This window comes from Rhineura floridana, chromosome 4 (assembly GCF_030035675.1).
Source record: "Rhineura floridana isolate rRhiFlo1 chromosome 4, rRhiFlo1.hap2, whole genome shotgun sequence".
NCBI lineage: Eukaryota > Metazoa > Chordata > Lepidosauria > Squamata > Rhineuridae > Rhineura > Rhineura floridana.
The window spans coordinates 96,979,337-97,003,116 of record NC_084483.1 but is presented as its reverse complement, the minus strand read 5'-3'; the positions used below and the strand labels follow the sequence as shown (position 1 = coordinate 97,003,116).

Genomic DNA, 23,780 nt, shown 5'->3' with positions numbered 1-23,780 from the left:
CAAGTTAAAGACAAAAAGAAGGAAAAAGGAACTTGAGTGTTTCCTTATAGGAAAGTATGTTACAATTCAGAAATATGTATGTAGCTCTGAACATTTACTATTTCATTCTAGAGCAGCAGCAGCTGAACCATTTTTCAGGTATTGGTTCTTACACTGAAAAATATGAATACATCTAACATTTTGGATTTCTTTCCTCCTACACATGAAACTTACTGAATTTCAACTGAATGAAATAAATCATCTTTACTTCTTGACCTTTCAAAAGGTGTTTGAAATCTTTTGAAACCACCTTTTATCTTGATCAACAAAAACATTCCAGGAATTCAATAGGATGCATTCTTAACATACCAAATTTATTTATTCTTTAGTTTTAATGTTGTTTCATTGCTGAGTTGTACTGCTCCAGGGATGAGAGAAAGGGCTTGTATTGAGCTTCTTGCAGTCAGGCTCCACTGCTTTCCCTCCCATGCCACAGGCACTCTGGTTTCTCTGCAATATGCAGGTCTGAGGCTCAAGGGCTAGGGATGGAAAGATCTGTCAATTTCAGTTCTCTCAGTTTCTCACTTTTCTAATGTTAAATTCAGCCCTTTACATTTCTGCAACAATCTGCAATTTTTTTAAAAAAAAATCCTCATAAAATTCTCCACCATTTTAGTGCAAATTTCTCCAAATAAACACATTTTTGTAGGCAGTTGACAAAGGTACAGTTTTGCAAGCCATTTCTCATCATGTCTTTTTTCATGTTGCATGTTATTTTCACTCATATATTTATTCATTTTTATGCACACTTTCCCCTAATATATGAATTTTTATAAATATTGTTCAGTTGGCGAACTTCATCCCAAAATTCTAATAAATGCAAATTTCAAAGGATGGCAGTGTTTCGGTTCTCATATTGTTTTGGAAAGTGCGAATTTGATAAATTCTGTGTGAAATGTGCACTGAATCAAAATTCTCACCCATTCCTATCAAGGGCACCATCTAAACTGAAATACCAGTCTGCCAGAATATTGTAGGCTGAACCTACTGAGCCAGATATGATCCATCAAGCCCTATTGATCCTTGACTTCCGGGAAGGGTGACTTCGCTTGTGCCTGCTTTTGAGACGGGCTCCCGCCTCAAAAGAAGCTTATTCAGATATAAATCAGTCAGAACATTTTTTTTTGACTGATGAAATTTCTCCCGGGCAGGGAGAAACGTAGAGATCAACCTCAAAAGCCTGTTTTTGTTGGGAGGACTGGATTTCATTAATTTATGAGAAAAGGTCCAGCCAGCAATGCCAGACGGACTTCCGAACAAGCTCTATCTGATTAATGCGATACGTTTATCTTTTCTTCAAAGAGAAAACGGACTAACAGGCAAGCACCCTTCTTTCTATTATTTTTTTTACTTGGTTTAAATTGTTGCAGCAAAAAGATTTGTCAAATGAATCAGCTTTAAAGAACTTCTGGGTGAGCTATAACTCTTCTCTGTTATTCACGAAATTAACAGCTTATCTCTGTTTCTATTGCAAAAAGCTGTCCTGGAAGTGCATTCTAAAGATATAAACAGAAGAGGGATTTCTATTCCGAGGAACATTATATTGTCTGGGACTATTCTCTTTTTGGTCTATTTTATTTTGACGAATCTGCTTCTTCACGACGCCACTAACTGTTTTGATGCTGGGAACTAAATTTGTTTTGTATTCTTGAACATAGAGAGATAAGGCAGGCTGCTCTGTTTATACTGTGATGTCATCAAGCCTGGAATATTAACCCAATTGTTGCTGAAATAAGAAGTGGTTCTTCTTTATTTTTGTTTTGTTTTGTTTTGGTGGTTTTAAAAATGGCAATCAAGAAAGTGGCTGAGAATCTGGAAGTAATTATGTTTCAGAAAATAATGGATGAGATTGAGATAACGAAATAAACCCTGCGACAGGGCAGTAAGGAGCTGAAAATTGAACTGAGCAAAATGACGCAGGAGCTTAAAGAAATAGGGGATCCTGTGAGAGAGGAGAATGAGATCAGAGATGAGAAAAGAAAAAATAAAGGGAAGATACAAGCCCTGGAGATTGGAACAAATGTGGAATTGGAAAAAGATCTGGAGTTTATGGATATTAGAAATAAAATCTACTGTTTGGAATTTAACGTTATCTCTGAAGAAATTAATGAAGATATTAGAGATAAAGTTATCAATGGCTTGGATAATCTTCTGGACTGGAATGACGTGATGGAGCTTGATATAGAGAAAATCTATGGAATTAACTGCAGCCATGTGACAATGGAAAAATTCTCAAGAGATGAGCCAGTGCATTTTGTAAAAAAGAAGAACACAGATATGACTTTACAACAATATTTCAGCAACTTATTCAGAATTGATGGCAAGAAAATATTTGGGATAGAGGAAATTCCCATCAGACTCTTATTATATGACTATGGCTATGACAGCAAGATTATTATGGAATACTGATAATGGAAGATTGGACACTGAAATTACTGGACTTAACAGGACTATTGAAGATGGAAGATGGAATTAATATGGATAATGGAATAATGGCTATTGAAATTATTGGACCTAACAGATTTTGATGAGATGGATTAATCGATATGTTTATTTGGACTATGGTTATGACAATAAGATTATTATTATTATTAACGAGATGGATTAATCAACATGTTTATTTGGAGAAAAATTGATAGATATATTTCTTAAAGAATTGAAACCTCTCTTTGACTTTTTGTGGAAAGAATAAAGTATAATATTGTGGAAAGAATAAAGAATAATGTTTATGAGATTTGATGATTAATTAAGATAACTACTGGAGGAAAGTGATTTTATAATATAATTTAAGAGACAGGATTGTTATATATTGTAGACCTATAACTGATTTGATCTGCGACAAATGGGAAGTCAACATTTTATTTTTTTGTTTAATCATTTTTGTTTTGTTTTGTTTTTTGTCTTTGAATGTTTTATGATTTTGTTTTGTATGTTTTATGAAAATTTGAATAAAAATTATTGTAAAAAAAAAAAAGCCCTATTGATCCTTGGCCTCAGCCCTTGCTCCTCAATCTGGGCAACTTATATCTAGTGTGACTATGCTTAATACAACATGGAGTTACATTATGGAATGTGCAATAGCTGCAACGTAAAAGGGAATTAGATAAATTCATGGAAGATAAAGCTCTCAATGGCTACTAGTCAAAATGGCTGAATATTACAGCTACCATGCCTCCAAATACCAGTCAATGGGGGAACAGCAGCAGTTGATGAAGTTTGCATTTTATGTCCTGCTAGTAGGCTCAAGGCCACTCAGGGAAAATGGATATTGAACTAGATGGGTCTTTGGTATGATCCAGCATGAGTCTTCTTATGCTATGTTCTCTGTCTAGCTCCTGTTACTGTATATTTTCCCATTTCCTGCATAGTTCCCATTTCCAGCCAGATCCAGACAGCTCTGGGGGACACTGAATTTTCTGGATCAATTTCAATCAGCGTTTAGGTGCAGATTTAGCACTGAGACTGCCCTGCACAATGATTCATCTCAGGAAGGAGGCAGGTATAGTGTGACCATGTTGATGATCTCTCAGCAGTTTTAGACGCCTTCAACCATGGTGTCCTTATGGAGTGGTGATCTGGGAATGGAATACTGCTTTGCATTGGTTCTGGTCTTACATAGATGGTTCACTCCAGATATTGGTGGGGGGTGTTGAGCCTTTGATGTGGGGTTCTGCAGGGTTTGATCTCATCTCTGGTGCTATTGAACATATACACAAAACCACTGAGTGGGGCCAATGGGAGTTTTGGAGTTTGTTTGCCATTAGTATACTGATGACATGTACATCTATTTGTCCTTCTCATCTCAAACAGGCATGAATGCGCTGAACCAATGCCTGACTGTGGTAATGACTGGATGATGGCTGACAAACTGAAGCTCAACCCAGGCAAGACAGATATGCTGTTAGTGGGGCATTCAACCAATTCTGGATTTAATTGCATGCCTGTTGAAGGATCAGGTTCATAGCTTGGAGTACTCCTTGATCCATTATTGTCACTGGAGGTACAAGTGACGTGTGTGATGTGGAGTGCCTTCTATCAGCTTTGGCTGGTGGCCAAGTTATATTCCAATCTGCTTGGGCATAACCTGACATTTGTAGTACATGCTCTGGTAACCTCCCAGATAGGGATGGGGGAAAATTCAATTCAGTTCATATTTAAATGTGACTCTTCCTAATTTGTACTTTCCAAAACAGTATGTGAACCAAAAGACAACTGTCCTTCAAAATTTGTACTTCTTCCGATTTTATAGTGCAGTTCTCCAGCTAAGTAATGCTGGAAATATGCATATACTGGAGTAAAGTGTGCACAGAAATGCATATGGTCAAGAAAATAGCATGCAAAAATGCATTATATTAGGGAAAATTCCTTTGCAATGTGTATATTAGCAGAAAATTCCTAATGCATATAAACTGATGTTGAAATGTGGAGAACTGAAAGACTAGAAAATGAGAAACTGAAAGAAACCAAAATTGAGATTCACCCATCCCTACTCCCAGCTACTTTACTGCAATGTGTTGGGGGGAGGGGTTGCCATTGAAGCCACCTTGGAACCTGCAGCCGATGTAGAACTCAGAAACCAGATTGCTAACGGGGACCAGACAGTCCAAAGACATTACATCAATTCTGAACATTTTAGTGGTGCCCACCTATTTGTGAAATGCTCACCTGGCACCTACATATTTTTGGTGACAGGCAAAGACTTTTCCTCTTCTCCCAGACATTTGATTAACATTTCTGTTATCTCCATGGGTCTTTAAACTACCTACTTTCTTGGTGATGGGGGAAGTGGGGTTTAGTCTATGATTAAGAATTAGTCACAAAATGTTTTAGTGCTTTTTAAAATCTTTTTTATATTTTGCGTTGTATATTTTGTATTGTAAAACCCTTTCATGCTTTTTTTTAGTAGATGCCTACAAATGAAAATGTTATTATTATTTAAAAAAAACATATCTGCTTCTGGAAAACACTATATCATGACATAGCATGATAGCACTGGGGGGCTTTTTGTGGCAGAGATGTAGTCATCAGCCAGTGGCTACAGAGAAATCTGCTACCATTGCTGTCTACAGTAGGTTTCACACATATCTGAATTTTGCCCCAGAAGCTCACTGAAAGCACCAAAGATTCCACCATTGTTGCCATCTGCAAATGCAGCAGCAAAAATGTGGAGGTATTTTGCCCCTGCCATAGCTTACTTCACAGTTTGGCCATAAATCTGGATTACTCTGCTGTGACATCTCACACTTAGTAGCTTATCAGGGACAGGGAATATAATCAATGTCATCCCTTTTCAAAATGCAATCAACTTTCCCCTATATCTGGTTGATTGTAGATGGAAGCAAGGATGCTGGAGGCTCCACTGAAATATTCATTACCCAGTTGTAGGAGTGATCCTGTCCTACCAAACAACTGTAGTTTGACTATATTATCAAATTTGTGTTGCAAATTTCTGAACCGACATAGATGGTATGCAGCATATGACCATGTTTTGGAAAACTATAGAATTTCATGGCAATATTTCAATGGAGCCTCTAATATACTAATATACTAATACTAGTATACTAATATAATATATAAAGCATCTGTCTTATGTCCTTCCCTGTGGTTAAGGAATTGTTCTTTAAAATGGGAGGTTTGATTTTAGATGCAAAAGGGAGGCAGCATAATACCCAGTGGTAAGCTTTGCCTTGTAACGATCAGTTGAATATCACCCTGTGGTGGTACTTGAATTCCCAGGTCCTAGTTTCTACTGCAATGCTCTGAGTCATCAAGCAGCTCCATATTCGTCACTGTGAGCCTCTTTTTGTAGGTTCAGCTCTTTCTAGTCAATGGACAGCTCTCTGCTGAAAAACAGAACTCATTCCCTTCATCCAGACACCAAATGCAACTGAGTTGTATGGAATGTTCTGATAAGTGTTCATCTGTGACCACTCAGCAATTCTTCAACCATTCTCTTGGGGAACCCATGCACCCCTTCTGCCCACTGGAACTAGCTGGGTGTTTGAACGAGAATGGCACACCTTTCTTCACTGGGTGGCCTGTGACCCTGGTCACTTTCCTGGCAAAAGGGTGGCTATGATGCAAGCTGCCTGCGTTTGTGCTACTAAGGAAATTAATCTCCTGTCTCCAAACAGCACCAGATTTTGTAGTTATAGATGTGTCATAGTGATCTGCAGTGAATAAATCAACGTGGTTTCTTTCTGACTTCCTGATTACATTGTTTGTGGAAGGCATGTGTATACAGGATTAGGCCAGTAAGGGCGTAATCCAGGCTTAGGGGAGTTGGATGTGGCAGTCCCAGCTCCACCAGCAGAAGCCCCTTGCCCTGACTCATCCATGGTGGAGCCAGGACCCTGCCAACTCAGCCGGAGGTCTGCCAGCGAAGCCTGCACCTCAATGACGTGTCCATTTCTGCAATAAAACATGGACCAAAGCTATGTGACATGTGAAACTGCCTGGACTGTGTCTCTCACATGAATACACAATATTGAGGTTCCTATGTTCTCCCCGTTGCCCATTGGCTATTCAGAGTCCTTATATGTCAGAGTCCTTATATGTCAGAATACAATTTCACAACAGCAGTCATCTGAACAGGCAGGCTAAGGTTGGAGCTTCCACCCAAGACTTCTTGGGGCTTGGGAGACATCAGGAAAGCAAATGGTAGTTCAACAGTGGATTGTCTTTCTTAAAATATTTATTCTTTAAATATTTGTTTTTTATTTATACAAATTACAAATATGTCTGGCCTCAGCCAGTAGATCAGAATCATATAAGTTAGGATCAAGTCCTGACTGGTTACAAGCACATAATGGCATACACAATGCTTACAGTGCCCTCAGCCAGTAGTTCAAGATTATACACTTGGCCTTAACCAATATGTATCTTATTCATTATAGCTCAAGGTTATATATCAGGCTTATGCTTTAGTATACATTGTAGTATACAGTTAATATATCTTAAAGTATAATGTTTTATTAGTTCATTCTTATACATTATACAGTTAACATATCTTAAAGTATAATGTTCTATTAGTTCATTCTTATACATTATACAGTTAACATATCTTAAAGTATAATGTTCTGTTAGTTTAATCTTATACATTATACAAGTTACATTGCAATATGTGTGAAATTATATTGAAAAGAATCAACATCAAACAAGTTACAATCCCTATTAGTACATTTCCTTACATTCCCTATTAGTACATTTCCTTACATTTCTATCTCTTATCCAGAAAGAAATGGAGTTACTTTACCCATGGTGTAGAAGCAGATATATGTCTATCAGCAGCAGCAAGCATAGCAGCAATGTGTCTTCGACCAAGTCTCCAGAGAGTCCAGCCCCTTACTGTCTAAACTTTCCTCATTTTATAGGAGCGTTTCAAAGTCAACTGCTTATTAGCTGCTGCCTTTCCCCAGCATCTCTCCAGAGAGACAGCAAGCGGGACCAGCTGTATAGTATAAGGAGATCTGCATACTTGGACATATAATATTCTATGCCTTAGGATTAATACATACATTTTAAGGACCCTCAGAGAGGAAATTTAAATACATTAAACATGGGGTCAGCCCATTCAATCATAGTGCCTGTCCATATCTCAAATCATGGTCATGCTAACACTGCATAAGTCGCTGAGGCGATTCCATTAAATGAGGCATCAATTGCATAGAATACCAGGTGGGGAAAATTTTCTAACATCTCTGGTAACACATTAATTGGGCCTAAAAGAGCATTTTGAAAAGCTTAGCATGAAATAACTGAAAAAGATTAACTAACATAATTCTCTTCCTTGCGTTTGCTCTCCTTGTTCTATTATATTATATTACACCAATAGTCCACCTAGCCCAGTGCTGTCTGGTTTACTTAGTGGTGACTCTCCAGCATCACAAGGAGGGATCTTTCGCACCACAGCTACCTGTCCCCTCCCTCCTTTTTTTTCTAAAAAAAAATGAGATCTCAGGGACTGAACTTAGGATCTTCAGCAAAGCATATTGTATTCTTTACCACTGGCCTATGGTCTCTCTCCCATTATTTTTATATTACCACAATTTATATGCAAAACAGGGGATGTGTGGAAAAGGTAAATATGTTTTTTTTAAAAGGACACTTAGAGATGCAGGATATGTGTGCACATTTTACCTGGAACCTTCTTAGAGTTGTAAATTGATAAACACTTCTCATAAATTATGGATGAACTGAAATAAAAAAATTATTAAAAATGCATAAGTGTGATACATGTAGAAACAGTACTATTTACTATGTATGTTTATGTTTTAGTGAGTATAAAGATAGACAATTTCATTTTCCCAGCATCATTTTCACCAACAAAATGTCAAAGAACATGTTCCTATATTTCTATGGAATAGGCCAGATTTTGAATAGAGTTTGTTCGAAACCAGTTATAGGAGACCTCTTCATCCAGATTGAGAACCCGTAAATTAATACTAAGAGCTGCCCAATTCATGCGTACTTGGAGTTAAATGGAGAACAGAGTGAAACTGCTATCTGTTTAAGCTAGTGCCAGTTGAACTTCTCTTCATAGAGTTGTGACTTTTAGTATTATAACCTGCTTTATTTTTGTTAGATTTAATATACCACCTTTTTTAAAAAAATCAAAGCATAAAACATAAGCACAATAAGACAAAACAAAACAGCAATAAAATACATTCACTAATAGGCAAAAAAATACCTTGTGGTTTAAGAATGTACCTATAGCAAACAGACATTACTATCAAACTTTAAAAAGCAGGGAAATTGGGCAGGTATAGTGAATGCACCAGGGGAGCAGGGGATCTGACCTCCTCTCTGAGATACTGTACTGCCCTACACATTTGTAAAAATTCAAACACAATTTGGGTTGGTCTTTCACAGTCCAATCCTCTTCCTGTGCAGCTTGGAAGAATTTGGTAACATGTGCCCCTGAGCATATGGGGAGTGGTGGCAACACCTGCAATCAGCCCAAATAACAGAAACAAGGCATGTGCTGTGCTGATCTTGTTTTAGCAGGGAGGAAGCAACAATATTAAGACAGTTAATATAGTTCAGATAGTCACTTTAAATATGTATGATTTACTTTGCCATTTTAGTAACGTTTCCTATCGTAAATTATTTTCTTTTGCTTCTGTTTCTGTGAATATGTGAAGTACAGCAACACTTTGCATAATTTACATTAAAAAAAACCTCCAAAAACAAATTGTGGATTAATGGCACTGAATATTTTGCAGAATAGTCTCCAGCGAACATGAGGAGTGTGCACAAGATAAAACAGTGTGAGGTGAAATATATTCTAGCTAATTTGTAGGTGTGGTCTGTTTTTAATTGACCATGCCTAAAATTCCTTAAGTGGTTTAAGCATAGCAGGTTGAACTAGGGTTGCCAGGTCGGAAGCATCCCAAAACCTGAGATGTCATGGGGCGGGCCCTAGTGATGTCACGGGGAGGGCCCTAGTGATGTCACGGGGTGGGCCCTAGTGATGTCATAAAGCATGATACATTACGTATCAACCACAGTTGCTTGGAGCATACCATTCAAACAAAAAAAATGCCTTTCCTGTCCAAAACACCTCTCGACTTCTGTGCAAGAACCCAGTGAATTCTTTGCAAACTTTAAGAGATGGACACCTAGGGATATTGGGAGGGGTATGTGTGTGTGTGGGAGAGAGAGGGGGGGGGTTCCCTCAAGGACAGATCTGTCCTGTTTACTTGCCGCCATGGGCTCCTGCTGGGAGGAAGGGCGGGATATAATAATAATAATAATAATAATAATAATAAATGAACATAAACACTAGCTCCACCAAATAATATAAATTAATGAATTATTTAAATCACTCATTGCATCTTAGAGGAATACAGGAGCATGAAATATGGTCTATCCAGATAATAAATCCAATCTCTTGCACAAATACCTAGAAGTTCAGATTTGATGAAGATCAAAGTACTGCAGGAATTATTTTAGGTAACTGTGATAATCCTTAGGAGAAATAGTTCTTCCCCTATACACACCATGTTGTACATTCCCATTACCCTCTGCTTACGCCAATAACATTTTTCTAAATCCTGTGATGTTAAAATCTAAAGCTCTCCTATAAAATTTTACATTTTATAAATGATATATTATTCATTTATTTACTGTTCACGACCCCCTCTGGATTACTTCGCGGCTCCCCTGGGGGTCCTGGCCCCCAGGTTGGGAACCACTGCACTAGAGGCCTAAACCCAAGTATGGAACACATCTCTTCTAGTCTAGCACCGGAAAGCACACCAGGGCAGTTGTTCCACAGAGTCTACAAACCTATAATTATAGATATGCCATGCATTAATTAGTGCATGGTGTGTGCACATCACCAGCGGCATCTTAAGGCAAAAGGAGGGGCCATGTACCTGAGCCTCAGTGTATGAGGTACAGTCAATGAAGGGGGGGCAGAGGGAGCTGCCTGCCACCAAGTCAAACCATTGGGTACATCTATCTCTGTACTGCCTACACTGACTGGCAGCAGCTCTCCTGCGTTTCAGGCACGGAATCTTCCCAAGCCCCGCCTGGAGATGAACCTGGGACCTTCTACATGTGAAGCAGGTGCTCTGCCCACTCAGCCATAGTCCTTCCCCAGGGAGTGTGGGGAGTTCCGGAGGGGGGAGAGGATGTCAGGGGTGGCTCAAGGCATGTTTGAGGGAGAAGGGAAACTGGGGGAAGGGGACTCTTTTGGCAGGAGCACAAACTGAAGTCAACCTGCAAGAAGGTGTGGCATGAGGGGGTGCCCACCTGCATTGACCCAAGTGTGCGAGGAGGGTTTGGTTCAGTTTTGTTTTTTGGGACGGGGGGCCGATAGACTGTAGCACACATGCATGCCATCAACCAAGATGGCCGCAGAGGCTTCAGCCCCTTAGAAAAACCTCGGCCACCATCTTGATTGATGGCAAACCAGGTGTGTGCTGCAAAAAACAGCAAAGAGAAAGGTAAGTAGAGCGGGGGAATGGCGGGGGCTTGGGATCTCCTGCTCTGTGGCCAGCCCTGCTTGGTGACCATGCCACACCATGCCAAAAACCAGAGATCCAGGGACAGGGGGTGTGGTCTGGCCGGGGAGCCAGAAAACACCCTGAAGCCGGAGACTCCGGCTGAAAACCAGAGATCTGGTAACTCTAGGTTGAACACATGCATCCTGAGCAGGCCAAGTTTGTTTGGTTTTCCAACAGCTAGATTCATTGCTTAAGTAGCAACATATTGTAATCAGTGTGATTTTACATCAAAGGTGCAGTTTTAGATTTAACTGTTAATGCACCAAAAACAAATAGAATATAACCTCCAGTTTGAAACACAAAAGGCTGTCTTCACCATCATATGATATTAACTAATAAAAAGGCTTTGAAATTAATAAAAATAAATCTGACACAGATTTCTAGGATGAATAATGAAATATAACTTTCTAAGGAGGGGGAGAGGAGATTGGATAGGTAGGCACTGGGCAAAGGGAAAGCCCTTTCCTTTCCAAAAGGAAAACATTGTGAACATTATTTTTTGGGGTTTCCCCCACCTTTTTATTCTACAGCAGACATATATAGTCTCCTACCCAAATTTAAACCAAAGCTGTCCCTGGCCCCATTCACGCCAGATATTTATTCCACTTCCACTTTAAACAGCCATGGCTTCACCCAAAGAATCCTTGGAAGTGTAGTTTGTGAAAGGTGCTAACAGTTAGGAGACACCCTATTCTCTTCACAGAGCTACAATCTCCAGAACTCTCTGGGAAGAGGGGCTGACTGTTAAACCACTCTGGCCATTGGAGCTCTTTGAGGGGAATAGGAGTCTCCTAACAACTCTCAGCACCCTTCACAAACTATACTTCCAGGATTCTTTGGGAGAAGCCATGACTGTTTAAAGTGGAATAAATATCTGGCATGGGTGTGGCCCCCTTATTAGCCAAGCCAAAGAGCTGAGAGTCTGGCTTTTAGAACACTGACAGTTGTTTCTTACTGAGCATGCCTGCGCTATCATAGACTCCAATATTTATTTTCTTAAATTAATTAAAAATCAGCCATGCATTTTTTAAAATTTTAAACCGCAGAAGATGAAGGTCAGAGTATGGTGCAAGGACATGTACTCTGTGAAAATGGCTGATCTTTTGCGGGGGTCATCAATCATTTTGACAGGAGGTGATCTACTTATACTACTGAGACCACTAACAGAAAAAAATCCAACAGCAGTCTGGATTATTTTACTCTCGATTTAGACTTTGGACTCTGGATTCTTTCATGTATCACCATGAAAATGTATTGGTTTGTTAAGCAACAGTTCCTGAGTTTAGGACTATAAATTTTATAAAAAAATTTGTTTTGAAATGAACTTATGGAAAGCCACAAAATAGCATGGGAAGTATTTTCAATTTAACATGGCGGAATGTGAAAAATCAGTGCTGGCTGTAGTAAAACAGCTGCTCTCGTGGCTGTATAATTACATGGTAAGCTTGAAAAACATGATAAAAATTTATTTCTATTCTACCACTGATCACCTATCTAATATCTAAAAGATACACCTATCAAAAAGAGGTGTATCCTTTCCTAAACACAGACATTGTAAGAAAGGCACAAGTCCTGTCTAAGCTCACATATTTTCATCATTCATTAGTATGGGGATTATGAGCCAGGCTGCAACAGCCAAACATAACAGAAAACAGAGCTCACATATATAGTCATTCATACCTACACACATACATACATATATGTCAGGATTAGAGATGTCAGATAAGTAGGAATTAATAGGTATGTTGTCGTTTTAAATACAGACATTCCTTGAACTTTTAAAAAATAACGATGGTTTCAGAACGTTCATTACATTACAACACACATAATTTAGAATCTATATTTTAAAACCAACTAATAATTTAATAGGTTTAGTATTGAACAGAATTTTAGTATCCAAACATAAAGGCTAAGGGTAATATTTAATGCTAGCCCCACTGAAGTTAATGGACATGACTAACTTAGGTTTATTAATTTCATTGGGTTTACTCTGAGTAGAAAATAGTTGAATATTTTCAACCTGAGAGCCAAACTACTGCTTTGAAGAGCCAAACTACTGCTTTGAAAAGTCCAAAGGCACACAGTGCACTTTATTTTATTACTGTTTCCTTAAAAAAAACCAGATATAAGCAAATTTCACAAATTGCTTCTGAAACTTTCCTCACTTTCATAAACAGGTTGCCACATGGCACATTGCTTGTGAAACTTTAGCCCAACAACCTAATTGGGCACACAGAATTAGCTGCATGATTCTTGGACCTTAGCCTAGATACTTCAGCAAAAAAATAGTTATAAATTTCCAAAAGGGTTATAGGCTTACAAAGAGATCTGTCATGGAGAACACATCCAGAAAACCATTCTGTTGACCTGCTTTTCTGACCTTGACAGCCACAAAACCTGAAAGGGAGCTTTGTGAAACCTAATGGAAACACTCCAGATTGTGGCATTTGATATATAATTGCCTACTGAAACATATGAGGGTTAACTGTACAGAAGCACTGCTTGGTAAAGTAATAATGGGTCTTACTCATCACAGCAATATTCCACAGATTTCTGTGAAAACTTTACAAGATAGCACAGCCTTTCTCAATCTGGCACCTTCTAGATATTGTTGGAGTCCAACTCCCATCAGCTCCAGTCAAGAGGGCCAATGATCAAGGCTTATGTGACTTGTACTTCAAAACATCTTGAAGGGCACCAGGTTGGGATTGGTTGTATTAGAGAAATCTCTCTAAATCTTAGAACCCAAGATGAATGTCTCCATATTGAACAGGCAAAGTCTTATTACTATTGGGAAAACCAAAGCACAAAAATGTTCTTTAGACTACAATCCTATGCACAGTTACCTAGAATTAAGTCCCTTGAAAATCTGAAAATTGCACTTTTATTCTATCTGTACAAAAAAAAAACAATACCTTGATAACCTATAAACTTCTTATATTTGTAACCATGTGCAGCCTCTAAGTCTCATGAAGTAAATAATTATCAATATACTGAATTTAATTTCAAGAACAGAATGTAGTCTTAATTTTATTCTTCCCTCCAAGGAATTTCTTCATTGTCAGATATTCTTTGAAATTTCTCTTTTGCAATGCAGACAACTCAACAAGCATGATTTGCTCTCTTACGTAAGAGATATCAAAAGCAAACAAACTATTTTAATGTCCTTTATACAACAGTTTCCAGCACTTCTTCATAATACAAGGAACAGCACAGATAGGAGCTTTAAAATGGAATTTATCAACTAAGATTAGGGCTGCAACTCTCAACTCACTACTACAGAATAAACACCACTGAAGAGAGTCAGACTACTGAGTAAACATGCATGGGGCTGTGTGGTGTGTCTTTTAATGGTCAGTATTTTTGGTGTTGGCTCATGGGCTGTCACACACACACCCCATCTCAGCCACATGAAGACAGAGTGATTTCCTCCCCCCCCCAAAAAAAATTCTGCAACATGCAACTTAGCCATGAAGAAGCCATTTCTGGCCATGCAGAAATTATGGAGACCTAGTAAGGGCTCTCTCACTCATGGCTCCTCACTTGTAGAATTCCTCATTGACATCCGTTCATCACTTGCTGAAAACACATCTATCTATTCTATATGAAGGTTAAAAAGATGGTTGTACTTCTGTTTGTTGTCTTGTGACTATGTATTATGCTGATGATTATTATTCTTATTATAGTGTGGTTTTATTGCTGAGGATTTATTTTTATATTTTATTGTCAAATGTTCACTTCCCTGAGAACTTGTTGAAGGACAGTCTACAAATATAATAATAAATAACAATGATAATAATTAATGAAAAGCTCTAAAGATGGTAAAGACGGTCTTGTTTGTTTGAACCTTAGGGAAGATGTAGAGATTTTATGGAAAGTATACAATCAGAAAAGGCTCCTGATATTGCTCCACAGGCAACATCACCTCTGACCTAGACAGTTCAATCTCACCAGATTATCAGGAAAATTATTTGACTATGAAGCATAGCCTTTTCTTGGACAGCATCACTCATTTTACCAAACTAGGCCACTTTACATAAATATATGATCTAGTATAAAGCTGGTTTAATCTATCATTGAGGCATGGACAGTCTCAAAGTTTCTCATGTGAACTATGACAATATTATAATGTCTCATATAAAAGACACTATGAACCTCTATGAACAATTCTACGCTTGTGACAGATAAAAATGAACGAAGAGATTGTGCCCTTCAAGCCAAAAATAGGTTATGTCATAACCCTTGTACAACTGGCCTCTAAGACATACTTGTTGTGTAGAGAATAATGTTCCATTCTATGTGCTTAAATGTGTCATTGTTTTACAATTTATGCAATACGGACAATTAAAAGCACTATAAAATATTAATACTAGTACTGTCTCCTCCGCAGATTAGACGCCTCTGACAAGATTCCTAAATTGCACGAACTTAATATTTGTTAAGTTACATAGAGATTGGAAATACCATGGTCTGAATGATCCTGACTTTAGTGTTCAGTGATACATCTTTGCATTTGAGGACCTTTTCTAGTTCTCTCATAGCTGCCCTCCCCAGTCCTAGCCTGATTTCTTGACTATTGTCTCCATTTTGGTTAATAACTGTCCCAAGGTATTGGTAATCCCTGACAAGTTCAATGTCCTCGTTGTCAGCTTTAAAGTTACATAAGTCTTCTGTTGTCATTACTTTAGTCTTCTTGACGTTCAGCTGTAGTTCTGCTTTTGTGCTTTCTTCTTTAACTTTCATCAGCATTTGTTTTAAATCATTACTGGTTTCTGCTAGTAGTGTGGTCTTGTCTGCATGTCTTAAATTATTGATATTTCTCCCTCCAATTTTCACACCTCCTTCATCTTGGTCCAATCCCACTTTCCGTATGATATGTTCTGCATATAGATTAAACAAATAGGGTCATAAAATACACCTCTGTCTCACACCCTTTCTGATGGGGAACCAATCGGTTTCTCCATACTCTGTCCTTACAGTAGCCTCTTGTCCAGAGTATAGGTTGCGCATCAGGACAATCAGATGCTGTGGCACCCCCATTGCTTTTAAAGCATTCCATAGTTTTTCATGATCTACACAGTCAAAGGCTTTGCTATAATCTATAAAGCACAGAGTCATTCTCTTCTGAAATTTCTTGGTCCGTTCCATTATCCAACATATGTTTGCATTATGATCTCTAAAGCAAAGAAATATGCCATAAAATATGTTCAGATAGCACATATTTCAGATATGCAATCTTTCTCAGAACACTCTGCATCTGTGTTAGAATTGCTGTTAATATATGTTTTTTTATGATATGTTTTTAACCCTTTTTAAAGATGTTTTTAAAGCTTTTTTTAAAAAATGTTTTTAACGTTGTTTTGTTTTAATGTATTTTAAGGTCTGTTTTTATAATGTTTTAAAGTGTTTTTAGCGTTTCCGTTTGCTGCCCTGGGCTCCTGCTGACAGGAAGGGTGGGATATAAATTTAACAATAAATAAATAAACATTTTGTGTGAAGTAAGTTATGTATGTAGCACCTTCCAATGGTATGGAGGAAGCAGGCTCAATACGGGAATAGTCAGGCACCCAGATAAACAAAAGTGCTATTACCCAGAGGCAGAGTTTCATAGGGCTATACATGGGTCATACAATGAATTCTGGTAAACAGTGCTGCCGCAGGAGCACAGGAAGCTGCCTTACACTGTCAGTCCATTGGTCCTCATAACTCAATATAATCTACACCAGGAATTAGGAATATGTGGGTCTCCAGATGTTGCTGGATTCTACTTCTCATCATCCTTAACCATTGGCCATGCTGGCTGGGGCTGATGGGAGTTGGAATCCAACAACATCGCAAGTGCCCATCCTTTCAGTTTCAGTCTACACTAACAGTTCTCCAGGGCTTTTCCCAGTCCTTCCTGGAGATGCCGGGGGCTGAACGCATGACCTTGCGGATGCCAAACATGTGCTCTACCACTGAGTCACAGCACTTTCCATTTCTGCCAATTGGCCAGGAAAAATAACTGCTGTTCTGCCTCTAACAGCAGAATTATTTCAGAAGATCAGCTGTTCAAGATTTTCAGAACACATAGACCAGGAATGGGGAACCTTTGACTCTCCAGATATTACTGAACTTTAACCATCTGTCCCAGCAAGCATGGGTCAATGGTCAGGGATGATGGGAGTTGTAGTTCAGCAATATCAGGACAGACAAAAGTTCCCCACCCCTGATGTAGACAAACATTATTACCATTTAATGCCTGCATAACAAGCTGCTGTTAAAGGCATCAATACAGAGGCTACTTGAAAAATTGATACCCCTGCCAGCAAATATAGGTTTCATTGATATAACTATAGATGAGGATCCTTTAATTGGCTTATAACAACTTTGCAAATGGACTCATGAAAGTTACTATCTCAAAATTTTTACTGATCCACCTGCCCAAATAATTTTTGGTCCGTCCCCTCCCCCACCAACCTGTAAGAAGATTTCAATAGTTGTAAAATGTATCCCAACCTAATCATCTAGAGCTAAGTTTTCATCTTCAAATTAACTACTTTGCTACTTACAAGACTGACACAGGAATCACAGTCATTTTGCTAAAGACTATTACTTCCAAGCCTACTGTTACATAAGAGTTTTCAAAGAACTGCATTCACAAATGTGTACAAAAAGTAATTGCAGAAAACTCCAAGGTACTCAGCACTTTGGACAGCTCTTTTAACATTCATACTAAAACCCAGAGCGGATTCACTGTCCCACTGACTGTAAACAATTTTGTGGGGTCTTGCCCTAAAGAAATAAATTTATTGCAATCAACTTCATTTCAAGAAAGCTACAAAATTCTTCTAAATCAAAATGAGAACAATCCCCCAACAGTTCACCCAAGGACATAAAATTAGGAAGGTTAGGTGACCTTTGACACCAGGGAAGAAATTTATTAATAATACATAAGCTTTTCAGGCAGCCCATTCTTGTACCCATAAGATTCTTGCAAATTTTGTGGTAACTATAGGTATCAACAGAAATAGTCATTATGGTTTTATAAGTGAAAGACACAAAAATGATATCTAAGGAAATTATAGAACAGTAGTTATTTTCATCTTAACGCCACCAAGAATCTAAAGATGTTGACATTACTAGACCAGGTTTTCCCCTCCCATCACCACTTGGCTGGGATTTTTTTCCCATCAATCCATGCTCCTATTATGTAGAGTAGTATCATATGAAGAAGACTAAAATGTATTCAGCAAACTGTATTTGGAGTATGCCAAATATGAGACAACTTGAGAACTATGTGAACTTACAATATTGTGTGCTCTGCATTCAGGTAGATCCCACTATGGCGTGCAAGACTAGGGGTATCAGGCAGTATGTTGCATTGCCGTAGTCTTGAGTGAAAAGGTAAAATAACAACATCTCATATTATATCCTGGTTCACAATATCAACTCTCTTTAGGAGAAGCCTTTCACTTTAACAACTTTGGGAAATTAAGAGCATTTGGGAATCATTTTAATATACTAATTTAATTAATTGTATCAGCTATCAGTAAGATAGGCTTATTACCTTCCATTATTTTCCACATAGGCTTCAGAAGAAAATGAGCTGTCGCAAATGGTTTTCCATGATACACACGAAGGCATGTAGGTATGTATGAATAAGAAAATGGTGAAAAGAACAGCATGTAACCAAGAAAAGCATGCGTTATTATACTTCAACAATTTAAAAATATTCTGCAGTGCATGACTGTGTTTCCCATCCTACCATGACAACGAAAGTGGGGGGGGATACTTTATTTCTTATACCATCTGTTTACCTCCACAGCAATTTCTTATATATTCTGAAGTGAACAGTTCACTTTGCCTCCATGCTATGCATAAAACATAAAATAAAGATTGACTGCAATCCTATACTGCAGTGATGGGGAATTTATGATTATCCATATATTTATGGCCTTCAAATCCCATAAGTCTCAGCCAGCATGACTAATGGTCAAGGAAGACGGGAGTTGGAGTCCAGCAACATCTGGAGAATGACAGGTTCCCCACATCTGCTATACAGAGTTGTTCGTAAGTTTGCCACACTGTCTTCAGTGAGCCATACGTCTGAGCAAACATATGCATCAAACTTTAAAATATCTTTCCCCCCCTTTGTTTTACAAATGATTTGTATAGAATTTATGCTTAAACCTGGTGTTATTTTTGGCAGGATTTTATTTTTCCAATAAAATGAGTATGAATTGACAGCAATATTAGTGGAAGGAATACAAAGATCATCTAGATGAAGCCTCCACCATAAACTTTCACATGCAACCTGCACACAAGTCACATAATAAGACTCTTACAGTTTAATTCCTATAATCAAGACTGTATTGTGCCTACCCAGTAGCTGATAAGCACAGCAGAAAGGCCCACAAGATTGCTGCTGTCCAATCCCATGCCAGTGAAGGGCTATTCCACACATTACATGGCAGCAATACCACTAAGTGTACTTTCAACAAGGAGCTGCAGCCAGTCATGAGTCTCACATGAGGACATCTGTATACAGTGTATTTGTCATATTCACACTTTACAACAACTTCCCCACTCTAATATGAACCCACATGTGGCATCTTGCACACTGAAATCCATCATACTGCTACGGCTACTTCAAATGAGTGAGCAAATGCATTTTGAAGGCAATGCATAACAAGAGAAATTGGGGAAAAACATTCAATCCTCTTCACTGAGAACCAATTGCAGTTCCTAATTTCATCAGATCCAGCACTGCCCTCATAAGCTTTATTTAGAGTGAACGAAACATTCCTCAATAATTTTCCATGTTCATGGAATCTGCTTCAACACTTTGACATATATGTTACATATATACCTATCTTGGACTATAAAATAATTAAACCATCCAGGCTGTCATCATGTCCTGTATTTTGTTTCACATAAGCCCAATCCATTTTTTTCATGGATCAGTGCCATGTAATATTTATATTTGATTCATTCTAGGGCCCAACAGAACTAACATAATAATGGCAAGGCATATTTCATATGCTCCAGTATTAGGGGGGGGGTGTATTTTCAGTCTTACAATCTACATTCCTTCACAGACCCCCCAGAAAAGATAAATGTACATCTATGTGCCTTTTGCCATTTCACTTCCAAGCAACTGTTGATATAGAAATATAAATCAAACTGCAGCATGCATTGGATGTCATTGCCGATACTTTTAAATATATCATTGTTTCTAAGTTGGGCCAAGACAACAAGGGGTACATACCCTGCAATATTAGACACTGGAGACAGCCAACAGGAGAGAGTTGTTGCTCTCTTCATACCCAGTTTATGAAGTTCCCAGCAGCATTTATCTAACCATTGCTGGAAACAAGATGCAGGACCAGGTGAATCTTTGGTCCGATCCAACTGATCAGTTTCTGTATTCTGACCTTTGGCATTTAAATCATAAAAGTATTTTTCTATTTAGCCTTGGGAAAAGCCTTCAGTGATAGTGTTAAAGGTCCTACAAACAGCTTACATTCCAAAAATGTCAATTTATGGTACACTTATATTTAACAGGGCGGGGTCCCTCCCTTCCAAGAACTTGCACATGAATAAATCAAACACACAGGATCAGATACTTCTGTGAAGAACAGGATTTAGACAAGCAGAATGCTTCCTACTACACACACACACAGATGATACATTCATTGAAATGTATATAAAGATCACAGATATGTACGCTCTACAACCAGCAATAAATCTTTCCCATGTACTGATTTTGGTCCCAGAACTCTAGTATAACTCTCCCATGCAGTCTTCTTAAGCACCTGTCTTTTGGGGAAATTGGAAGGATGTACTCTTCCCTCCCTCTTCAAGGTTAACTGCTTTAAATCCCACTGAGTTCAGTGGGATTTACTCATGGGTTAAGCATGTATACGATTTCACCCTTAAGGCCCCATCCCACATCCTGTTCCACCAAAGACGACTCATTCAAGGAACATTCAGAAATGTGGCATCTTCAGAGGCTGACAGATTAACTGAAACAGTAACAGCAACATCCTTCCACTCTCCTGCCAGGGTGTTCAGAAAAACTGTATCTGTGAGCTCAAACACAACACGGACACTGCAACAGATTTTCTAGGTAGCATCTCATCTTCTATATGTGGTCACTGTAGAGTTTACTTTTTGCTTGGAAACAATATAATTCTTTGAGCACTTGCCATATATTTAAAAACAATAAGTATCCTGCTGAATTCATACACGACCATTGCCACTTTACCTGCTTATCTTGAATCAAGTTAATAATCATGACTAAAACAGTATTCATCCCCCTTAATTAAGGAAACTCAAAGTCTCAACCTCACACCTTCCTTAAAATGAGTTAACTTTCATCCCTCACTGCAAAGCTACATGCCTCTCATCAGCTATTCCATCCATGGCAATTACCTGGGAACAGTCTTCCTTTCAAAAACCACTCAGTCTTTCAAAGCTCCCAAATCTCTTTGAGTTGGTCGGCCTTCAAGAAGAAAGGGGAATCAACTTTTAACGGACTATGGAAGTTTACTGAAAACTATATCCCACTCGCTTCAATGAAAGTGACTCCAAAATAAATAAGTATAGAGTTGTAGCCTGAAGAAAGTTTACCCCATGACCACGTGAATTTCATTTGCGGAGTCCCTAGTACAACACTAGGGCTGCAATCTAATACATGTCTACTCAGAAGTAAGTTCCATTACTCCCAGGAAGTGTGTATTGCCAGCGAGTAAGCTCCACTGAAAACAATGGTGCTTACTTCTGAGTAGCCATGTACTGAATTCACTGTTAAAACCCATTCTTCTAGCCTCTTCTTCTCCCAGGAACGCCAAACACTAATCTTAGATTTGGCCTTTCTTTCTTGTATTTTATTTTATTGAAGACACTATTTAAACAGGGGGGGGGGGTTAAGAAAGAGACTCACGTACCAGTTGCATGCCACAGATAAATATCAGCGTACACCTGCCGCTGCAATAACCCATTTTTTTGGTCCGAGACCCCTCGCTACAGCGCCGCTGTCCCACGCAGAGCCCGGCCGTATCCAATCAGATGCCGGGAGAAGCTAAGCAAGCCTGAACAGGACTCAGGGGGCTCCTGCCTGCAGCCGCCGCCGCCACCGGCGCGTCCCGAGAAGCGACAGGCATTAGGACCGCGTTCCCAGCACCCCCAGCACCGACAGCAATCGCCTTTGCAGTTTTCACTCCCTTTGTGCAAAGATGCCTCCGCCGACAGCGGCGCGGGAGGGAATGGTGTCCCGGAAGCCAGGGAGAGCCGCGGCAGTTCCCAGAGGCATTCGGCGGCCTTCCCAAGTTTGCCACCCGCCTGGGCTCAGCCCTTCAGCCATCCAGCCACGCGGGAAAAGAGAGAGAGGCAAGCAAGGAGCTCAGCTCATTCTTGGAGGCTGGAGTGTTTTGCACCCCTCTCCTCCTCACAGCACTCCTCGTTCGTTTCCCCTCAGGCAGCCGCAGAAAAGCCTCTTCTCAGAGCTCGGCCAGGTATTCCCCTTGCAAAAGCTTCAGTTCCCTCCATTCAATGGCAGAGAGAGCGATTATTCCCAATGCAGCACAGCAACATAAGCAGGAAGATGGGAGCTGGCGGTGGCTGCCGCTGCCCAGAAGCCTGACAGGCGCTGTCTCTCAATGTAAGCAGGGCGACGGCTGCCACCACTGTAGCTTCCTGCTCCAACTCCGCTTAGAGAACGCGGGGCGGGGGTGGTGAGAGAAAGCAGAAGAGGAGGGTTTCCCAATCCCCTTACGACTTTGGCTCGGCGGCTTTAGACCCACGGGTTATCTCCCTTGTCCTAGGCAGGCAGGCGCGCGCACACCGACACAACCTCCATCACGCTTTCGGGTTCTCTCCCTGTTCTCTCCCTTGTAATACACCCAGCCCCGCCAGCGTCGCTGAGGAAACAACGAACTTGAGGGAGAGGGGGAGACTGCCTGTGTTCTAGTGCTTTTGAATGGAGCTTCACGCAAGAGGGGTGGAGGAGAGAGAGGAGGAGGAGAAGGTTTGAGAGACGGCCACAGACAGGCAGTGGCTTCTTCTCTAGGCTTGCCGCCCCAGCAACTGCCGGCATGTGGACGGTAGAAAGGCTCTGCGTAAGCCGCCCGCCCCACCCACCGACCGACCCACAGGTCGCACGCGCCTTGTCTCCCGGTGCATGTGAGGACGCTGCTATGGTTCTGACCGGCCTCCCCGTCTAGGGGCGCGGGCGGGGGCTGCCTCTGGAGGAAGATGCGGATAAAAGGTAGATGGCTGGGTGAGCAGCACAGAATTCTCTGCTGCCGCCTGCTGGGCCTTGGTTGAAGAAGACGCCATGGCGCGCGCGCGCGCGCGCGCACACACACACACACACACACACACACACACACACACACACACACACACACACACACACACACACATATGCGCTCAGAGAATAACCAGCAGCAAACCTTCCCACAGACTTCCAACTTTTTTAAAAAAGAAAATTGAATAAGCACAAATCTGCTATACTTGACCTCCAGCGCCTAACAGCAGAAAATGGATGTAGTTTTGAGTAAGGAAAGGGGTTCTTAATAAGGGTTGTGGGGTGAAGCTTTCCCCAGTGTTCACCTGTGAAAGGTCTGCTTACCATTAGGGATGGAATTCTAACTCAAGAAGGAAGGTCCCCGCAGATGATAGGAGGTACCCAACACATGGTGTCAAATTTTGTGGCTCCTTGCCCCTTGAATTCCAACCATCTGC

At 39.9% G+C, this 23,780-nt stretch overlaps 1 protein-coding gene across 1 annotated transcript in view; it reads right to left on the bottom strand.

Annotated features, from left to right (window-relative positions):
* Positions 1-23,350, bottom strand: part of NKAIN2 (sodium/potassium transporting ATPase interacting 2) — an 848,791-nt gene extending 825,441 nt beyond the window's left edge. Inside the window, exon 1 of the mRNA XM_061623744.1 lies at positions 21,983-23,350. Within this exon, the coding sequence (XP_061479728.1) occupies positions 21,983-22,036 (54 nt within the window). The 5' untranslated portion in view covers positions 22,037-23,350. The remainder of the gene's footprint in view (positions 1-21,982) is intronic.
* Positions 23,351-23,780: the final 430 nt, after the last annotated feature.